The following is a 21,381-nucleotide window of genomic DNA, read 5'->3' on the forward strand; positions in this document are numbered from 1 at the left end:
GGTCCCAATTTTTTTCCCCATTCTGATGGTTGATGTGAATGTTAACTGAAGTTCCTGACCCGTATCTACGTGATTTTATGCACTGCGCTGCTGCCACATGATTGGCTGATTAGATAATTGCATGGATGATTTGTTGGTGCCAGACGGGCTGGTTTGAGTATTTCAGTAACTGATGATCTCCTGGTATTTTAACACACAACAGTCTCTAGAATTTACTCCAAAAACAAAAAACATCCGGTGAGGGGCAGTTCTGCGGACTGAAATGCCTTGTTAATGAGCAAGGTCAGCAGAGAATGGCCAGCTGGTTTGAACTGACGAAGTCTACAGCAACTCAGATAACCGCTCTCAATTGTGGTGAGAAGAATAGCATCTCAGAATGCCATTCTGAGATGCGGGATGGCGCTGTTTTGGCGGCACAAGGGGGACCTAAACAATATTAGGCAGGTGGTTTTAATGTTGTGGCTGATCGGTGTATACTGTAGACTCTCCCCAACTTTCTCTCTCTCGCTCTGATTCCCTGTAACGTGAAGCTCGCCAAAATAGCAACAGGAGTATGTGGGTACATAAGCAGTTGTAATAGAGTGATTTAGGATGCGATTTATGGAGTAACTTTACTTTGTGAATGTGTATGATTGTGTAATTATCCCCATGAGGCTTGCCGTACAACGCATATGTCCATGTGCAGCTTTCAATGAGTAAAGGATTTATGTTCAACATAAAGACTGTTCTGCCTCAGCTTTCTGATTTTATTAGTCATTTTTGTGTAGAAGAACCCCAGAAAAATGCTTGGTGACAGAATCACTATGAATTACGATCACCATTTGTGATGGAGTACGGCTGTGAGCGCGATCGTTGATGAAAACGTTCAGATCAGCATGACGTCTTGTCAGTTCTTCAGTTAAAGAAACTCATTGGTCACTTGACGACCGCAAGCGACAGAGCAGTTTTTTTCTCTAACAAGCTTGATCTGCTTTTGCAGTTTTCTAATCCATTTAATTCAGCAAATGTATGTTATGCTTGAAAATCACTGGAAAAATCGACTAGTGTGACACCGGCTTAAGTCTCTTAAGATTTGCATAGGTGCTTTTATCTTAGCATGCAATTTTAGCTGCAGGTGAGATGTTACTACACACTGATTAAAAAAGGGCATAGAGCAGAGTTAGTCTCACTCTTAGTAACTCAACTGCCTTTGACACTATGTGACCCTTCAGGCTTTTACTCTGACTCTCAGTGACACTACAGCTCTTTACTCTGACTCCCAGTGACTCTGCTGCCTTTGACTCTCAGTGAATCTACAGCCCTGTACTCTAATTCCCAGTGACTCCACAGCCCTATTCTCTGACTCCCAGTGACTCTACTGCCTTTGACTCTCAGTAACCCTACAGACTTTTACTCTGACTCTCAGGAACCCTACAGCCCTTTACTCTGACTCCCACTGACTCTACATCCCTATACTCTGAATCCCAGTGACTACTGCCTTTGACCCTCAGTGACCCTACAGCTCTTTACTCTGACTGTCATTTAAACTATGGCCCTCTACTCTGACTCTCAGTGACCCTACAGCCCTCTACTCTGACTCTTGATAACCCTGCAGCCATTCAGTCTCACTCCCAGTGACTCTATTGCCTTTGACTCTTAATGACTCTACAATACTTTATTCTGACTCCCAGTGGACCTACAACATTTTCTCTGACATCCAGTGACCCATTTAGTGATGATCAAAGATGTTTTTAGACTGAAAACTAGTGTAGGGAAAATTGCATGCTGCCTTTCCAACGCATGTAAACTTAATATACTTGCACTGTGTGGCAGACCAGATGTTTAACATGCATTGAAATGATGGATTGACTTGCAATAAACATGGTGTGTGGTTGTGTTAATTTCCAATTGTGTATCAGAGACAGCTGTATCAACCCCCATGAGCCTTCTCTAAAACATCACAATTAACGAAAGGAAATTGGTTCTGAAGGAAACAGTTTTCAGAAAGTGCTACTACAGAGGTTGTTTTGCTTTTATTTTTGGTAGTTCTACTAAAGAAAAGGAATCCCATCACTGTCTCGTGTTTGGAGGGTCCTGAAATGTTTCAGCCAATTAAAATAAACTGAACTGCTCCCCCTCCCATTGCAACCCCTTTCTGTGCAAATGTTTTTTCTTACTTTTTATCACCCACTTTTCTCCCTCTGTTCCTTTTTTCTCCTCTACTCATCTGGAGCTGTGGTCAGTCAACTCTCTTTATGAAAGGGTTTATAAGGTAGATCAGTACATTTGCTGTTTGCTGCCCACAGCTGAGCATGGAATATTCCAACCAGTCGGATGAGGACTGCCTCCTGTCAATCATCATTCATTCTCCAATCCAACCCCCTTATATCTAATACCCCTCCTCTCCTTCTACCATGTATAAATTAAATAACATTTCAGAAATAACATGTGCATTTGGATTAATGTTTAACTAACTGCTTGCATTTTAAAGTTGAGCATTTTATTTTATTTTTCCATCAACAGCCTGAAATCTTTATCCACACAAAATGCACAAGGATTTTGTGTGTGTCCAGTGAACTGATTTTAACAGCATCTGCTAACCTAAAGATTGACTGGTTAGTGTGTACTAGTACAATAACAAAGATGCGTGTATGATTACAGCCCAGCCGACCTGGTTATCCAAGTCCTCGTTCCAGTGAAGGATTTTACCCCAGTCCTCAGCACATGGGCCAGCACAATCATTATCAGGTACAGTGCTTGTATTAATCAATTACGTAATGTTTGAATGTTTATGAAGAGTATAAGTTTGACTAATATGTGCATTAAAAGTGTATTTCTCTGGAATCTGTAGATGGCAGGGCACTCGGGCCCACACAGCTTGCTTTCCGTGCCTGGCAGCATGTATCCTCAGGCTGCAGGGACAGGACTTGATCCCCATGATAGCTGGAACCATCGTAGAGGTGCTCAAGATCACATGTGGAACCCCAGCATGGAGGTTAGAAGAGAAAAGTCTGCATAATCTTTTCTGACTGTTCTGTTCCAAAACCTAGTGAGCTGTCAACATAATCAGAGTTTTACGGCAGCATAAGCATGCTTCCAGTGCGAAGGCTGTTCCAAACATTAGGCAGCTTTTGCTGCTTAAGATACCTCATTTTGGCCAGCATTGCATGCATCATAAGTCATTCATAATATATTGAGAAAAGTTCAATTTTCATCCAAAATTAAACAAAGTTGCTGCCCATGAAGAGCATCATAGATCAGTCATTTATGAGGTTCCATTTCTATTTAGATGTTGTTACTAGGTCAGGCAATGTAAACAGTAGAGAGTGAGGCTGCTTACTAATGTTTTACAACCAAGCTGTAGACTGCAATATAGTTTTGTATTTGCTCATCATATCTGTTTTGTAATATGTGCACCACCTAGAATGTGAAACAAGTCAAGTCATATTTATTTGTATAGCGCTTTTCACAACACACATTGTTTCAAAGCAGCTTTACAGAAAATCATGCATTAACAAAAAAATGAAACTGCAAAATATCTATAAAGTCTTCATTCAGTGATCATTGTGTGGTTTGATTAAATATGATTGTAAATTGCGTATAAAAATTAAATAATTTAATAATAATTGTATTTAGAACCCCTGTGAGCAAGCTGAAGGCGACTGTGGCAAGGAACACAAAACTCCATAAGATGTTGGTTAATGGAGAAGAATAATCTAGAGAGAAACCAGGCTCACTTTTTCAGTTTTTTCTGTAAAGCTGCTTTGAAACGATGTGTGTTGTGAAAAGCACTATACAAATAAAAATGACTTGACTTGACTTGTTTCACATTCTAGGTGGTGCACATATTACAAAACAGATATGAGGACCAAAAACAAAACTATATTGCAGTCTACAGCTTGGTTGTAAAACATTTGTAAGCAGCCTCACTCTCTACTGTTTACATTGCCTAACCTTGAATAAATTAGGTGTATGCCTGGCTAAATAGATGAGTCTTTAATCTATACTCAAACTGAGTGAGTGTGTCTGTGTCCCGAACAGTGTTAGGGAGACTATTCCATAGTTTAGGAGCCAAAAAGAAAAAGAATCTACCTCCTTTTGTGGATTTTGATATTCTAGGAACTATTAACAAGCCAGAATTTTGCGATCGTAATGAACGTGATGGAATATAGTGTGTCAGAAAGTCACTTAAGTACTGCGGAGCTAGACCATTCAATGCTTTGTGTAGTTAACAGAATTTTTAAATTAATTCGAAATTTAACAGGTAGCCAATGTAACAACGATAAAATGGGGCTAATATGATCATGTTTCTTGGTTCTAGTCAGCACTCTGGCAGCTGCATTTTGAACCAATTGAAGTTTATTTATTGAACTTGCTGGACATTCTCCCAGTAATGCATTACAATAATCTAATCTTGAGGTCATGAACGCATGAATTAGTTTTTCGGCATCAGCAACAGAAGAGCATGTGTCGTAACTTAGCAGTATTTCTGAGGTGGAAGAATAACACTCAAGTTCTTCGCTGTAGAAGACGACGTAACAGTACATCCATCGAGAGTCAAAATTATATTTTAGCTGCTTATTTTTAGAGGTTTTTGGTCCAATAATTAGTACCTCTGTTTGTCAGAAATGATTAGAAGGAAATTTCTGGCCATCCAATATTTGATTACATTGATACACTCTGCTAATTTGGAGAATTGTGAATTTTCGTGAGTTTAGAAGAAATATAAACTTATTCCATGATTCCTGATAATATCTCCCAGGGGAGGCATGTATAAGGAGAAAAGCAGAGGCCCTAAAACTGATTCCTGTTGCACTCCATACTTTTGTTTGATTTGACAATTCCTTGCTAATGCAAGTCCACTAATGCAAACATAATTCTCCAGTCTATTCAAGAGAATGTCATGATCTATTGTGTCAAAACATACAAATCTGTGTCTTTGTTTATCAGGATGGAGTTGCTTTGCATTGTGGTCTGTCTCAGCTAATGGAAGAACAGTTGTTACTGCAGCAGCAGCAGATGGATGATGATCAGCGCTGGTTGGAGCAGGAGGAGAGACTACTGGTACTGATCCCACCCACCTTTACCTTTTCTGCCTCTCCCTCACATATGTGTATTCTTCTTCCATTCCCTTTCCTCTTCCTATTCTTTTCCTCTTCCTTTTCTTTCCTCTCATCTTCCTCTTCCTTTCCTCTTTTTTTTCTTTTCTCTCATCTTCCTCTTCCTTTAAGTTTTCTCTTCCTTCTTCCTTTTTCTCATCCTCTTTCCTTTCCTTTTTGCTCTTCCTATTCCTTGCCTCCTCCTTTTTTCCTCTCCTCCTCATCACTTCCCTTCCCTTTCCTTGCTCTTCCTACTTACTCTTCCTTTTCTCCATCCTCCTCTTCCTTTTCTTTCCTTTTGGCTTTTCTTTTCCTTTCATATCATTTTCTGTCCTGTCCTTTCCTTTTCCTGTCTGTTTCTCTTCCTTTTCTCTGCCTTTCCTCTTCCTGTTTCCTTTCCTGTCATGTCCTCTTGCTATTTCTTTTTCCCTCTCTTCTTCCCTTTCCTCTCCCCATCTGCTTCCTCTGCTCTACTCTCTTCTCGTCGTCCTTTACTTTCCTCTTCCTCTCATCTTCCTTTCCTGTGCTTTCTTGTTCTGTACTATTCCTCTTTCTCTTCCCATTCCTTTCCTCTACCATTCCCTTTCCTTTCCTTTGCTCTCCATCTACGCTGCTTCTTCCTATTCCCCTTCCTCTCCTCTTTCCCTTCCTTTATATTTATTTTCCTGTCTTGCTCTTGCTATTCCTTTCCTCTTCCTTTTCCTTTTTTTTCCTTACCTTACCTCTCCTCTTTTAGAGATTTTTTGTGAATCATTGCAGTGTTTATTTTTAGCTGCAGCAATAACACAATATTCCAAAAAGTTATTTTCTCATTTGTTTGAGAAAAAGTGTCTCCACCAATTGTGGTTTCCAGCTTTATTTTATTTGAAAACAATTGCAAGCGGACCATACAATTAATATTAATATTCAAGGCCCATCATTTTAAGTGTTTACAGATTGTATTGCTGTCTAATTTAAACATTGTTATTAAACAAATCTTAACTTAAATTCAGGTGTAAGGAGATTTTTAACACAAATAATTTAGCATTGTTGCAAAGAACGTAAGGCAGTGCATTCATAGGAATTGTGTTACTGGGCACTGATATGTGTGGATTATGCATGTCTTTATGTGCATTGTGTATGAGTGTATTTGTACAAGTATGTGTGTGCATTTGTGGTATGCCAAGTTTTGGCTTCCATTCTCCGTCATTTGTATCTTCACTGTGTCATTATGTTCAGTCTGTCTCACAGAAAGTCTCTTTCAGCTTCCTGTACCAACTAAAATGGGTATTCAGAGCTTCACCACAGCAAACAACATTCATTCTGCTTAAAGACTTACTACTCGCAAACAACTTGGTTGAAATGTAATGTCAGCTCAATATTCACATGCCCATATAAAGCATATTTTTCTCTGATTTTCTTTGATGCTGTGAGTGGATGAATGTGGTTTTGATCCAGGTTTTTTGATACGGGTGCAGTTTTGAGGAATTCCTCAGTAATGAAGGGTTTTGTTGGCACTGAGGCGTGAGATGGGTAAACTCAGCCTGACCTGCTTCTGCTAAAGTTACATTGCTCATCAGAGGAAGTTTTCATCTCTTCATTTCTTAGTAGAGATGGGAATCAACAGGGCGAAACCATATTATATTGATATTTGGGTTGCAATGCGACAATATTGTGATTCTGTAAGTTTAGTGTATTGTGATTCAAAACGGCTAAATATTGCAATCTTTTGGTCACTTATTTCCCAGTCATATTCACTGGACTTCTGTACTTTGTGAATTAAGCTTTTAACCATTGCTTAACTTCCTGCATTACTTCATCATAGAGCATAGGCCTGTCGTTGTCAGCAAAAAATAAAAAATACAATTATGTGAGGAAATGGTGCAACTTTATTCCAGCATGTTTGTCATTACATGAAATACTTGGTACTATAGCTGTACGAAGGATCTGTATGAACATTCTTACTAATAAATTGAAGTTATAAACATTATAGATTATATTCTTTCTGAGCTTGCTATTTGCTCGAATGGAAATAATTTAGTGTTTGTTGACCTAATGCCACAATATGTTTTTTCTTACACTTGTTCCAAGTGGTGATCCGTCTCTTTTCTTACATTTTTTGTTATAAAAAATTAGATACAGATGTATAATCATGAGGCAAAATTTGCAATACTTTGAAATTTCAATTGCACAGAAAGAGAGGAAACACAGAGCTGGGGAATGAGAGAGAGAGAGAGAAAGTAAATACGAGGGAGTAGAGCAGAAAAGGGCTTGGCTTTGCTGAGTCGAGGCTCGTTGGCTGTGAGTCAGTGTGTACATACCTCAGAACACAAAACTCCATAAGATGATGGCTAATGGAGAAAAATAACCTTGGGAGAAACCAGGCTCATTGTGGGGGCTAGTTCCCCTCTGGCTAACCAGCATGAATATAATGCCAATATTAGTTATTTATGTGCAGTGCAGGTCATGTTTTAAGATTAGCAAACTAAGTAAGTGTTAAGGTCTAGAGTTAAAAAAAAATAAAGTTATTTTTTATGAACTGTAAGATTAATGACTAATGTCTTTGTAGTCCATCCTGGATTAGCTGCAGAAGTTCACATAGATGCATTGTCCTTTGTTAGTTGGCTGATCAAGGCTTTTGTTGGCAGTTAAATGATAGTCTATGTATTCCATTTCAAGAGTGTTGTCCATCAATAGACAAAGGTGATGCAGGAAGAGATCAGTGAGGTGCATTGCAGTTCAGCCGGCAGGTCATTTCGGTGAGGTTCGGTGGTGTCCATCCTAAATCCAAGGTTCAGGCAGTGGCATATGAAGGATCCAATGTCTTACAGTTGGAGTTGGCATCAGTTCATCCTCTGAAGTCCATCGTAAAAGACTGAAGTGATGTGTGGCTAGCACCGGCTGCATTTAGTTGGCATCACTTAGAGACACATAGCTGTGGAGTTCAACACCGAGCAGGAACGGAGCTGGATCTGGCCGGCTCTGGTAAAATCGGGATATGAATCCTGAGGTTGAGACTTGGAAACAAATAGAATAATATTAGCGTAGATGCCATTCAGTTTTATGCAGAGTATGTTTCTGGTTCCGGCAGACCTAACTAAAGCAGCCTAATTGTGAGTTGATGGATAAATTAGGTGTATGCCTGGCTAAATAGATGAGTGTTTAGTCTAGACTTAAACTGAGTGAGTGAGATGTAATATCATGAGGCAAAAAATTGCGATACATTGAAATTTCAATTGCACAAAAAGAGTGAAAAAAAGAGATCTGGGGAATGAGAGAGAGAGAGAGAGAGAGAGAGAGAGAGAGAGGGGGAGGAAAAGTAAAGCGGAGGGAGTAGAGCAGAAAAAGGGCTTGGCTTTGCTGAGTCGAGGCTCGTTGGCTGTGAGTGAGTCAGTGTGTACATATACATGTCTCAGTATTACAGGGAAACAGGAGACGAGTCACTCCACACACATTTCGACTTATCTCTCACTCTCGTAAATACACTTGCTTAATGGAGATTCACTCCGTGTTCTGCTCCATGTTTAAGAAACGCCAGAGAGAAACACGCACAGGAATAACCGGGAAGATGCTGGTCTTCAAATGCTGCTTCGGAAAACTGGTGTGGTAAACTTTGATGAAAGGGAGGGGAGGTTGCCGTTTCAGTTAAGCTTCGTTTAAGGACCAGATTGATTTAATTAGTGAATTTAAGTGTGTACTCAGGGGTGCATGGGTAAACTCTGATTGTATTTAATCTTTGAAGAAACTTAAACTGACATGGACTTTAGCCTAGTGCTGGAAACCTCAAAGGACTATGAAATGTGTCGTCATTGAAGTGCTGGCTTGCTGTAAATGAGTCTGATCGGTTTGTGCTCAGTTGATTTAGCTGCTGTTTTGAGACATATCTGAGAATGCACAATATGGATAGGATATACAGTATATAGGCTCAGTTCAGATCTGATTGTAATTGCTTTTGTGAACAGCTACTAGTTGAGTAGTTTCAAATGACATTGGATGTTAATAAATGTATTAGAGATTAAACTTCATCTTTACACAGTAACAGTTTCTAAGTAGGATAAAACACACCCTTACTACAAGAAGGAGCCAAATTTTTTTTTAATGTTGAGGAAACTTTGGAAAAGAAGCAGAAAAAACCTTCAATCTGCATAAAGTGCCTGTGAAAGAAAACATTAGATGTTGTAGATCTGGTGATATTTGCCAGAGATATCTAGATATTTTTGATGAATCCAAACATAGTGAAGTCATTTGAATTGGAGAAGAAACAGAATAAGTTTGTGCAGTCATGTGTTCAACAAACCATATGATGTGATTTATACACAATGAGATGCTTGATCACACGAATAGTTACAACAGATGCCAGACATGATTTTGTCTCTGAGGTATCAGGTTTGACATATTCTCTTTGTGTGTGGTAGAAGCCTGATGGCAGAAGTTCCAGAGGCAGCATTGACCATGATGATGGAAGTCTGCAGGGACCAGTGAGTTTCTTTGAATATTTTTTTCTTTGGTTGAAATGATCAATCTTCAGAAACATAACATGAATTAAAAATTCTCAATGAAATTTAATGTTGTGCAATATCAGTTAAAGTAATAGTTCACCCAAAAATGAAAATTCTCTAATCACTTACTCACACCATTCCATCCCAGATGTGTATGACTTTTTTTCTGCTGCTGGACACAGACAAACATTTTTAGATGAATAAAATATATAGATGAATAGAAGAAAACTCCTTTTTCGATTACATTTCCTAGTGCTTGACACATGCGCAGAGCACTAGTTGGTGCTATAGGAGGTGTAATCGAGCTTGAAATTACGATTGCAAAGGAGACTGATGTCAAGATTTATAGTGAAAAAGGAATAACATTTTGGCCTGTTCTCACCCAAAACTGATTGGATTGCTTCAGAAGACATTAAATAAAGCACTGGAGTCGTAAATTATGAGAACATTTTTATTTATGGATGAACTGTCCCTTTGAGGTTAATTTTCTTGTCTTAGTCTTATTTTGTAATCAGTCTTTGGGCAGTGATTTTCCTGTGTTTGTTGAAGGAATAAAATACAATTTGTAGAAGAATATACAAGTTGCCTCCAAGCTCTGAAATCAAGAGCTGCGAGTGAGAGTTAATCATCTGATCATGTCATGTTAAACATAGTGGTGTTTCAGCTCATGCTCATATATAATATAATTTACTGCAGAGGGGCGTGAACTCTTGCTGTGCGGGAATTCTGTACATGCAGTCTGCAGAGGAATTTCACTTTAAAGTTTTCGGGTGATTAAAAGGTTATTTGTGAAGATTATGTAACCATTGCTATACAGTTGTCAAAATGACATTCTTTCTTGTACAGAATACATACAGTGGGATTCAAAAGTCTAAAGCCACATTAAAAATCTGGATTTTTTTTCCTTCTTTGTTTAAACTTGGAAATATATAGACTGTTCAGGGTTCTGTAAAAATTTAAACAAAGAAAGGTTAAGCCTATGTAACCGGTCCTGCTCAACCCACTGTGAACGGGATTCGAACCGGCATCTCCGGTGTGGAAGGCGTGCGCGCTAACAAGGAGGCTAAAGGCTACAATGTCTAGTATCAGTCGCTAGTGCGCCTCTTGAGGCCAGGGGAGTGAGTTTTACACACTGCACAGCTACCTACCAGCTGGCTACCGTTACACCAATATGAAGAAGAAATATTATAAGATTGTTGACTATTTCTAGGTCACTAATCAAATAAGCAAATTAGTCACAATAACCTTGTTATCTCTTTTGAACAATAGGTCAGATTTCCTTGCTTCCATTGAAGCTCACTAGATGCTCTTTGGAACATTTTTAAATCATACTGGGAAAACATGGATCATCAGGTTTTGCACAATGCTTGAGGGACTTTAAAGCAAAAGGGAGACATACCAGACACTTAGAAATTTATGTTGATTTTTCAATTAAACTTTTCACTCAAATTGCTATACTGATAATATTATAAGTGAAAAAAATAATAATAATAAATTAGAAAAATGCAGAAGAGAAGCATTTTCAGTAGTGATCTCAGACTTTCAGTCCCCACTGTATATGGTAGACTATTTTGAAACCGATCTCTGCATATTATGTCTTTAGTGAAGCATGTTCATATGCATTCGTTTTAACAGTCATATTCAAGGAGGCATAAAAAATATAACCAAAGGCTTTAGTGTGTTTTATAAGTGTTTAAGGTGCTGAAAAAATTACTATGTAAAATGGCCACCTTAGAGAACCACCTTAGAAATGTACTAGTTTCTTTAAAAGGATAGTTAAACAAAAAATGAAAATTCTCTCATTATTTACGAACCCTCATGATATCCCAGATGTGTATGACTTTTTCTTCATCAGAACACATTTGAAGAAAAATTGAAAAATATTTCAGCTCAGTAGGTCCTTAAAATGCGAGTGAATGGCGATTTCTCATTTGAAGCTCCAAAAATCACAGACAGTCAGCATAAACTTCATCCATACGACTCCAGCAGTTAAATGAATGTCTTCTAAAGCGATACGATCACTTTTGGTGCGAAAAAGATCAATATATAAACCATCGCTTCCAGTGAGCTTCAGGAGTGGGTGGAGTTCAAGCGGTCTCTCGTGTGATGTATTCACATTGCCATGATACAGAGGTAATCTCACGTTCTCCACTCGGTTGAGACATCCAGGATGAGCACACAAACACACCATTGTGAGTAAAGAAACAGATAAATACAGATCTAGACCAAAACCAACCATGCTACTGTACAGCGTTCCTCCTACTCAGTTGTAAACAGTGCTGCTCTTCCGGCTGTGACGCACGTGTGCCAGTTCTCGCGTGTTTCAAATGCCAATGCGATTATGTCACACGTGCTTACCGCTGCAGAACGGAAGCATGATTTAGAGTTTTAAAAATACTTAAATATTTATCTTTTTCACACCAAAAGCGATTATATTTCTTCAGAAGACATTAATTTAACAGCTGGTGTCGTATGGATGACGTTTATGCTGACCATCTGTGATTTTTTTGAGCTTCAAAAGAGAAATCTCTATTCACTTTCATTATAAGGACCTACTGAGCTAAGATATTTTTCTTCAAATTTGTTCTGGTGAAGAAAGAATGTCATACACACCTGGGATATCATGAGGGTGAGTAAATAATACGAGAATTTTCATTTTTGGGTGAACTGACCCTTTAAGCCTGACTGTTGTAGAGTAAAGGCCCGAGTGTGCGTTTCGGATCAGATTCCGCCCGGTTGGCAGCGTTGCCTTTCAAAGTATACTCCTCTGACCCCGAGTGAATACGAACGCATTTGATGCATGCCCACTACTACTGCTTTATGATACTCTTTTAGTTGTCAACGCCAGGCACATGTGCAGACGATGCGCACAGACAAGGACTGTACCCGTTTTGAGAAAATCTGGGCTGCGTGCGGACTGTGCTGATGATGAAATTTGCGTCACGCATACTGTACGCGGAGCAATGATCAACACAGACAACCAAAGGATTCTTTGGCCTTCAGGCTTCAGCGAACAACTAAAGAACAATTATTGTCACGCAATATGTCGCATCTCATTCTATTCATCTGCTGTTTTGCAGAAAGTTGCTGTGATTTCAGTAGTGCAGATTTTTAAATGTGTTTCATGTGTGCCATGATCTGTATCGAGCTAATCTCATGAGAGAAGCTCTTTTCAGCTGCTTGTTTGTCTGCAACAGTGGTTTAGTATGCCTGTCCTGCCCCATTGGGCTGTCCTCTTTAATTCTCTGTGGTCTTGGCTGATGTGGTGTGTGTGTGTGTGTGTGTGTGTGTGTGTACAGGTTTGGGTGGTTTACAAGGACATTTTAGGTTACAAACTGGTTGATTACAAGGGAATTATGCTATAAATGTGGTTTATGAGGACATTCCTAGTGTCCCCATAATTCAAATCGCTTAAAAAAACATACTAAACGATGTTTTTTTTTGAAAATTTATAAATGTAAAAAGTTTTCTGTGAGGGTTAGGTTCAGGGTTAGGAAATAGAATCTATAGTTCATTCAGTATAAAAATCATTATGTCTATGGAGAGTCATAAGGATAGCTGCCAACGTGTGTGTGTGTGTGTGTGTGTGTGTGTGTGTTGGCATGCCAGGCATCCAGGCTACTCCCCACCCAGACCACAACAACACATATGGCACAGTCTGTCTTGGCTCCTGCATATTTTTAACTTTCTGTGTTGTTTGCAGACTGGAAACCAGCACATTTATCAACCTATAGGGAAGGCAGGTGAGTTTTGTTTAATTTTTATTATTGTTATTTTTATATTAAAGTTCTATTTCATGTAATTATGAAATTGTTTAAGTACTTTCAGGGATTTGTAGAGAAGTGCAAATGGTTTTTAAGCAGGCCCAAATGTAACCTGCAGGCTTTTTTCAGATTATTTTATTATTTCTGAAGAAATCGTAGCTGAAAGCATAATCAAATTAGTTTATAAGTGACTCTGGAACAATACATAGGAAAATATGTTGCTGTTATTCTGTTTCTTGGAAGAAAAACTATCACCAGTCCACCAAACATTAATTCCATCTGATGTTGTTTGGCAATTTTTGCATCCGTTGTGACAGCGTTCAGCTTTGCAATGGTGCACTTACATAGAAAAAAACTATTTTTTGCTTGTCTTCTTTAGAGCACGCAGCACCACCTAAAAAGCCTCCTCGGCCTGGAGCTCCCGGCCACCCCGCAGGAGTCTCTGGTCTCAATCCAACAGATAGATACAATGAAGGCGTGAAGGTATCAGAACTACCACACAGCAAACTCCAATAATAAACAGAGCCTTAAGGCCTATTCACAAGACCTAAACGAATATTCATTGAGTTAAATAAAAAGCAGACTTACTCCTGTACCTCATTATTTAGTATATAAAAACTATTCTACAATGGCAATCCTGATGTAAGAACAGAAGAAATATATATATATTCTCTGTATTATTACTGTAACGTGTTGTGAGAGAAATATTTATGCCAGGTGTGAATAGATCCATAGGAATCCAGTGTACTTTTCAAAATCTTGTTCGCAATGAATATTCATTCTTGGTGTGAATAGACCTTTACTTTTACTGATTACATTAAAATCTTAGGTGCCTTTAAAATTGTAAGGCTCTAGTCAGTTTTTGCCAAGGCATATTTACTGTACACACATGCTTGGAAAATAGCTCTATTTTGGCTAAGCATTGTCCCTCTGCAACTTTACAATAATCACTGCTTGCTGTTTTTAAACCACATAAAGTTTTAGTCCTACCAAATCCACACACACTGGAAAACTTGTAAGATCAGCATCTGTATGGGTTGCCTTCAGGAGCAGCTAGCATGCCAACAAATGCTGTTTGCCAAGCCTCATTAAAATCATCCTCATTCCTCAAACCCCTTTCACAAACATGCACACAATTGCTCTGCATGGTCTCCCATAAAACGATCGCTGCACACCAAGAGCCCAGCAGTTTCCATTCCATTGTGTTTTCCTGATGCTTTGGGTCAGTGTGCAGGGGGTCTCGCAACCGAAAGCAGAACTTCAGTGCAGAATGGAAAATATAATTAGAAAAAATACCCACATAATTCTAGTCTGCTTTGCAATTTGATTGTTGTTGTTTTTTTTAAAGTTTTAAGAGTTTGACATGTGGGTGTGTCTGGTCTGTTGAAAATCCACATAAAATGTTTTTTTTAAATAGGAGATTGGATTGACTTGCACTCTAAATATAATAGAAACTCCATGTGTGTTTGGTCAGTAGAAAATTCACATTTATCTAAAGGGGTAAATCCCCCCAAATGAATATTCTGTCATCATTTAGTCACCCTCATGTTGTTCCAAACCAGTGTGACTTTCTTTTTTTTCTTAGACAGTATGTTAGTCTTAGTCACCATTCTCTTTCATTGCATTTTTTTTTTTTTCATACAATGAAAGTGAATGGTGACTGAGGCTAACATTCTGCTTAACATCTCCTTTTGTGTTCGTTGGAAGAAAGAAATGGGGGTTCGGGTTCGGAACAGCATGAGGGTGAGTAAATAATAAATATTTTTTTCATTTTTGAGTGAACTACCTCTTTAATTTAAATTTAGTTCAGTTTTGCAGCGCTAAACTCTTGCAACATTTTCAGCAAGCAGAAAACAAACAAACGTGAGATTGAAATATATTGACTTGTACACAGAATAAGGCAGTATCTCTAGCCTGTTTTCACCTTCTTTATTTTTTGCAGCATGCAGATGTAAAGTTGTATTTTTTTAATCCCTTTATTTCTCTTTCTTTTTCTATGCACTCTTCTCCCTTTGCTCTGTGCCTCTGCCCTTCCTCTGTTGCACTGTTTTTGCACTGGTAGCCCTGGAGGGTAAGACCACCTGTAGATTCAGTGTTATGTCTCTGTCTGTGTTTGTGCCCTTTCTAACCAGTTGCTATGTCATTACTCAACCATATCATTTAGAATCATAACTCGATGTACTTAACAGAACTTCATGGGCTGTGTAGATCTATGTCTCAGTGCATGTCCTTTGTTTAGACTGAGATCAGGTGTGCTTCTAGGTTTTGTGCTTTTGTAGCACTATCTTGTGGAGGCTATGGGACATTTGGTTGGGGTAGATGTGATATTTGGGTTTGCTTCCTTGTTGAGTAAGCTAGTGTTTTAAATCTCACTAATGGGAGCCTGTTAGAACATGAATGTTTTCATTGAAATATTGCTTCAATCTCTCTGGCTGGGGCTATTTTCTTAATTTTTTTGTTTTGTTTTAGTTTATAAATAATTTTTTTATTTTTTCATTTTGTTGTCATATCATGATTGGTGTTAAAATCAAGGGTGCACAGAAGGATATCAAGTCAGCTCAGTATTGAAAGTGGTGATGGGTCTCCAGAAATTGCTTGCGCTGCCACCTAGTGTCAAACATGTGAAATTTGTACCGTAACAGAGACTTAAAGCTGAAGTATTTAACTTTTCCTGTGTTAAAAGCCATTCATAGGTTCATTTTCTCAAAAACGGTAATCATGGTGTCTCTGTGGTGCTATAAAAGTTTATCCCATCTATACAAACACAATGACACTGACACGACCAATGGCATTTATTTTTCCAATTCCATTTGGTGGTGCTTGTGTTGCAGAAATTACATACTTCAGCTTTAACAGTATCATGGATTCAATGATACAACCTTAATACAAATTATAAATCCTTATTAATGTAGGAGTTAGAACATCTATATGTGTATATCTATACATACTGTACATTAGATGTTCATTAAGTCATAATGAAATTCTGTTCATACAGTTGAAAACATATTTTCTGTCCATTTAGATTCAGCCCCAGGAGATCAACCCGCCCCCAACCGCTAACTTGGATCGGTCCAATGATAAGGTCTATGAAAATGTGACAGGGCTGGTAAAGGCTGTGATTGAAATGTCCAGTAAAATCCAGCCAGCTCCCCCAGAGGAATACGTCCCCATGGTGAAGGTATGACAGAATAGTATAGTTTTTCCCTGCCTGAATGTATGCCAGTGCTTTGATTCTGTTTGCTTGTTTACCCAAGAGCTATGCCAAAAATATGATGGTGGTGAAAATGTACTTTGTTGGGTAGAATTCACAAAAATGATTGTACTTTGAGAGGGTTATTGTGTAGTTTTGCACATTCTCTGCATGACAATTTGTGTGTGTTTCAGGAGGTGGGATTAGCATTGAGAACACTGTTGGCCACTGTGGATGAGACAATACACTTACTGCCAGCTCACACACACAGAGAGGTAAACGCATGCACAAACGAACCCTAAATGCCCTCATATACACTACCAACCCTCATGCTCAATGTTCTTTCTGCCGGCTCAGCTGACCATAGTCTCACATTGCCATTTAAATAATAACGCAGCAGTCTCTGCAAAAAGTTGTCCAGATAACTCTGGAAAAAAATCAGAAAATGTATATTCACTATGTGACCAGAATTTCTGCCTGTCTAAAAGAAATAGGTACAGATTATGACAAAAAAACAAAGTGAAATACACAGTTCTGCACATGAAAATCTAGTTTACTTGCTACTAGGGCTTCCCCCGACCAAAGATTTTCCTAGTCGACTAGTTAGATTAAGTTTAGTTGTTGCACAATTATGATATTAATTGCTTAAATATATTTTTTTGGGGGGGCATCAGAAAAAGGTTTGAGTTCCAGGGCTGAGAAAGAATGTTATAAGTAACATTGCTAACACTGTTCTACATTACAGAGAAATACTAAACCATAATAATGAGCCTTTAAAATATACATTTTACAAGTGCACGCACGAAGCAAGCCGCAGTGACACCGGCAAAAGCAGTAATAATCCTGAATGTGTCGGAAAAACCAGCAAGGAGACTGTCTGAATATTTTGTTAATTTATAGAGAGAAATGCACATTAGGGTTGTGCCGACAGACGATGATCTCGGGGATCGACGATGGTCAGAGTGATCGCCAATAGCTGATGCCTTTGACCATGTCAAGACAATATTTGGCTTGTTTTCCCATTAATGTATTAAATTATTATTATTATTATTATTATTATTATTAGGCTATTATTATTATCAAATTAATATTACAAATAATTTGCCCGTAGAGACACAGACACGCACTTGAAAAAATACACTTTATTATATTATTAAGAACAGATGACAGAAAAGCCGTCTATGCGTATGTATGACACGCTGTTTGTACGGAGGCAGCCTCATGGAAAATGTGCATCTAAAAGGTTCTCACTCTTTGTTTCTGTCTTCCGATTTTTATTTTTATTTTTTTTTGCAAGAACAGTATCATCTGTGAGTGCTGAAAATGACCTCAGACATCTCAGCTCAGGAGATGTTTTGAGTTCAGTTCACTTTATTTCCACAGAGCAGTTTATTGTGGCCAACTCTGCAGCCTATACGTCTGTGATTAAAACATAAAATAATACAAAAACACATTCACCTCGAACCATAATTTATATTTCAGTGATTATTATCATCATTATAATTATTATTTTTACATTTATAATTGTTTTTATGTCTTCATTTTTGTAAGTAATTTTCCGCCTGCATGTTTACTTTCCTGACGGTAAATGGAAAGGTGATTATTTAAATATATATAATTTTTTTTGATCATTTCATTATTTTAATTGCTTTTTCATTTCGTTTGGAGTGCAATTTGAATTTAGAAATGTATTTGATTATTTCTTTTTTTTTCCTCCCCTTTTTTCTCCCCAATTTGGAATGCCCAATTCCCAATGCGCTCTAGGTCCTCGTGGTAGTGTAGTGACTCGCCTCAGTCCGGGTGGCGGAGGTTCAATCTCACCGTCAATCCGCTCATTTTATCACGTGGCTTGTTGAGCGTGTTACCGCGGAGACGTAGCACGTGTGGAGGCTTCACGCTATTCTCCGCGGCATCCATGCACAACTCACCACGTGCCCCACTGAGAGCAAACCACATTACAGCAACCACGAGGAGGTTACCCGATGTGGCTCTACCCTCCCTAGCAACCGGCCCAATTTGGTTGCTTAGGAGACCTGGCTGGAGTCACTCAGCACGCCCTGGATTCGAACTCACGACTCCAGGGGTGGTAGTCGGCTTCTTAGAAGTGTATTTGATTTAAGTTTTTTGTTTTTTAAATAAATCAATTTAATTTTCAATGCAAAATCACTAAAGCAAGAATATTCACCGATCTCTCAGCCCGGGGGTTGCTGATGTAATTGGATATTGCGAGATATATACAACGAATTACCCAACCGGTAGAGAATGCACTGATGAAGCAGGTTCTTTGCCAGAGAGATGTTGCCCTTCACAACTGTTGTAAAGCCATCTTTCGAAAAGTTGAACAATACACATTTTAATTGCACTTAATTTTTTTCCAGTTTCATTTGAATTTTTAGTTAAATAAAAAATAAAGTACAAAGTTTGAAATCAAGGTGTCTTGCTCTATTGTGTAGTCTTAACCCTAACCCTGCTTAATGAAAATTACCCCATAGGACCACCTAGTGTCCAACCACCGGTGATACTGGTGTGCGTCGGTTTCCTGTGGAGTTTTTTTTTTTTTCTGCGACTAACCGTCCAATCAAAGCTTGGTCGACTAAGACTCTTCTCATAGACTAACGTTTGGTCGACTATTAGGGGGTAGCCCTACTTGCTACTAAGTACCTCAAACAAAACTCCCAACCTGGTACCTTGTAAATACGACTTTGTTTTCAGGCAGAACTAAAAAAAAAATCCTGTGTGGCTTTACTCTTTAAAGTTATGTACAGTCAACCAATCAGATTACAGCTTTCCAGTTTTGAGTGCAGTATGCGTCAGATGGACTGATGCTGAGGGGGTATTTACACTTGGTCACTTCATGAGCTTTTGCTGATGCATGTGTAAATGCATCTGGTTGTTCAAGCTACATATGTACAGTAAACTTCACTCCACCCAAACAGCACTACGTCAGGGTAGGGAAAATGCAAAACCTAACAGCTGTTACAGGGTATGTGCATAGGGCTCGTTTCACACAAGAAATAATTATGTAGTAAGAAATGAATGCACGTTGTTAGAGAGACAACATTTTTCTTCATTTATTTGATGCAGATCGCTGAAGAAACTGAATCTAAACCCTGACAATAAGTGCAGCTGATGCACATGGACTACGACAAGCCCCGAGGGGAAAAATACACAGAGCGCACACACACACAGATACCCCCGAGTGGGGCAAAGTCACTTGGAATCAAATAATAAATCACATGTTTTAAATTCGCTGCCCAGCATTAGCTTATTCACGGAAGTGAACTACATTTTAATTTGCGTATAGGGCTTGTGCATAAATTTACATTGATGTGGCCAAGTGTAAATAGAATTTGCTTATTCAGCTGGATAGCAATCCAATCAATTAAAACGCATGAAGTGACAGAGTGTAAATACCACTACTCTTTCTCTTCCTTTGCAGATCGAAATGGCTCAGAAGCTTCTAAATTCCGACTTGGCAGAGCTGATAAATAAGATGAAGTTAGCTCAGCAGTACGTCATGACCAGCCTGCAACAGGACTATAAGAAACAGATGCTAACAGCTGCACATGCACTCGCTGTGGATGCCAAAAACTTGCTGGATGTGATCGACCAGGCCAGGCTGAAGATGTTGGGCCAAGCACGGCCGCATTAGCCCTGGGCTTAGGCCACATTAGGAATAAGGCATGAGGACACCAACGCACATTACGGCAGCACAGCAGACTGACGCCCCAGAAACACACCAGCACAGACTTGTATATTCATGGGCTCCCTGCACTCATTCACTGACCCTCCACATTTTAGAACACTGGGGCTTGTGAAGAGGGCTCTGGATTTATTTAATGGATGAGCCAGACTGGACCGGACTCATCAAGACTGAAGACAAGTAATGACTGGATCTCTTCCAGAGCATTCTGGTCCCTTCAATGAAGCGTTTGTGGGACTGGTAGATCTGCTTTAAGCAGATGGTGACTGGAAGCCGAGGAGGAGATCTGAGAATCTGGGGCTGCTCTGAGCTTTTAAAAGTCTCTGGAGGATAAGAGACACTCTTACACTGTATCTAATATGTCTGTGTTTCATTGACAAATCCGAGCTCCAAGGTCAGATCACACAAATCTAGATTTCGCTCAGATTGGATTCTGGTTGTAGAATCATAAAAGTTGAGACTCTCAGTTTTGCACAGTAGAACTTGAGTTGAGTCTGGATTTGCAAGGTTTCTTGAGACTTTTTTGCATTGCAGACTCAACACTTCTCCCTAGGACTGAGAAGGAGAGTGTTGTATATTTGGCCCTTGTGCCACCTAGAGGTAAAATAAAGCTGAATTAAAAGAAAATTGGAGTTGTCATATTTCCTGTGAATGCTGTTTTGAATAAGAAAATTACAGTGGGGAAATGTGCTGAGAAATAACTGTAATTGTCCAGTGAACATCCACCATGACAGTGTTACAATATGCTTTCAATTTAGAGAGATTATATATATATATATATATATATATATATATATATATATATATATATATATATATATATATAAACTTGCATGATAGCGTATAAAAGGAAACACCCAGTGTTATTTCTTTTCATTTGTAATGTTTCCTTTATTCAAGTCCAAATACTAAGAAAGCAAGTGATCTAAATAAGCACAAACACTGAAACTAGCATTTTTCTGTGCGGTCAGAGCCGCATTAAACTGCATAAGCAGAGAGTGCAGGTGCTGGATTGGCCTGCCTGCAGTCCTGACCTGTTTCCAGTTGAGAATGTGTGGTGCATTACGAAGCATACGGCAACAAAGGCCCTATACAGTTGTGCAGAAGACCTGCATAATGGATGAATGGGGGAAAATTCCACTTGTTAAACATAACAAACTTGTGTCTT

The 21,381-nt window shown here is 38.8% G+C and overlaps 1 protein-coding gene across 7 annotated transcripts in view; it reads left to right on the forward strand.

The window, feature by feature from the left end:
* Positions 1-20,840, forward strand: part of ptk2ab (protein tyrosine kinase 2ab) — a 101,898-nt gene extending 81,058 nt beyond the window's left edge. For all 7 annotated transcript variants that reach the window (XM_051718580.1, XM_051718583.1, XM_051718585.1 and 4 more), the window contains 9 exons: positions 2,641-2,727; positions 2,831-2,974; positions 4,930-5,043; positions 9,473-9,535; positions 13,260-13,299; positions 13,700-13,803; positions 16,343-16,498; positions 16,705-16,785; positions 19,950-20,840. In XM_051718580.1, coding sequence (XP_051574540.1) covers positions 2,641-2,727; positions 2,831-2,974; positions 4,930-5,043; positions 9,473-9,535; positions 13,260-13,299; positions 13,700-13,803; positions 16,343-16,498; positions 16,705-16,785; positions 19,950-20,162 — 1,002 coding nt within the window. In that variant the 3' untranslated portion in view covers positions 20,163-20,840. The remainder of the gene's footprint in view (positions 1-2,640; positions 2,728-2,830; positions 2,975-4,929; positions 5,044-9,472; positions 9,536-13,259; positions 13,300-13,699; positions 13,804-16,342; positions 16,499-16,704; positions 16,786-19,949) is intronic.
* The last annotated feature ends 541 nt before the right edge of the window (positions 20,841-21,381 follow it).

Source organism: Myxocyprinus asiaticus, chromosome 15 (assembly GCF_019703515.2).
Source record: "Myxocyprinus asiaticus isolate MX2 ecotype Aquarium Trade chromosome 15, UBuf_Myxa_2, whole genome shotgun sequence".
NCBI lineage: Eukaryota > Metazoa > Chordata > Actinopteri > Cypriniformes > Catostomidae > Myxocyprinus > Myxocyprinus asiaticus.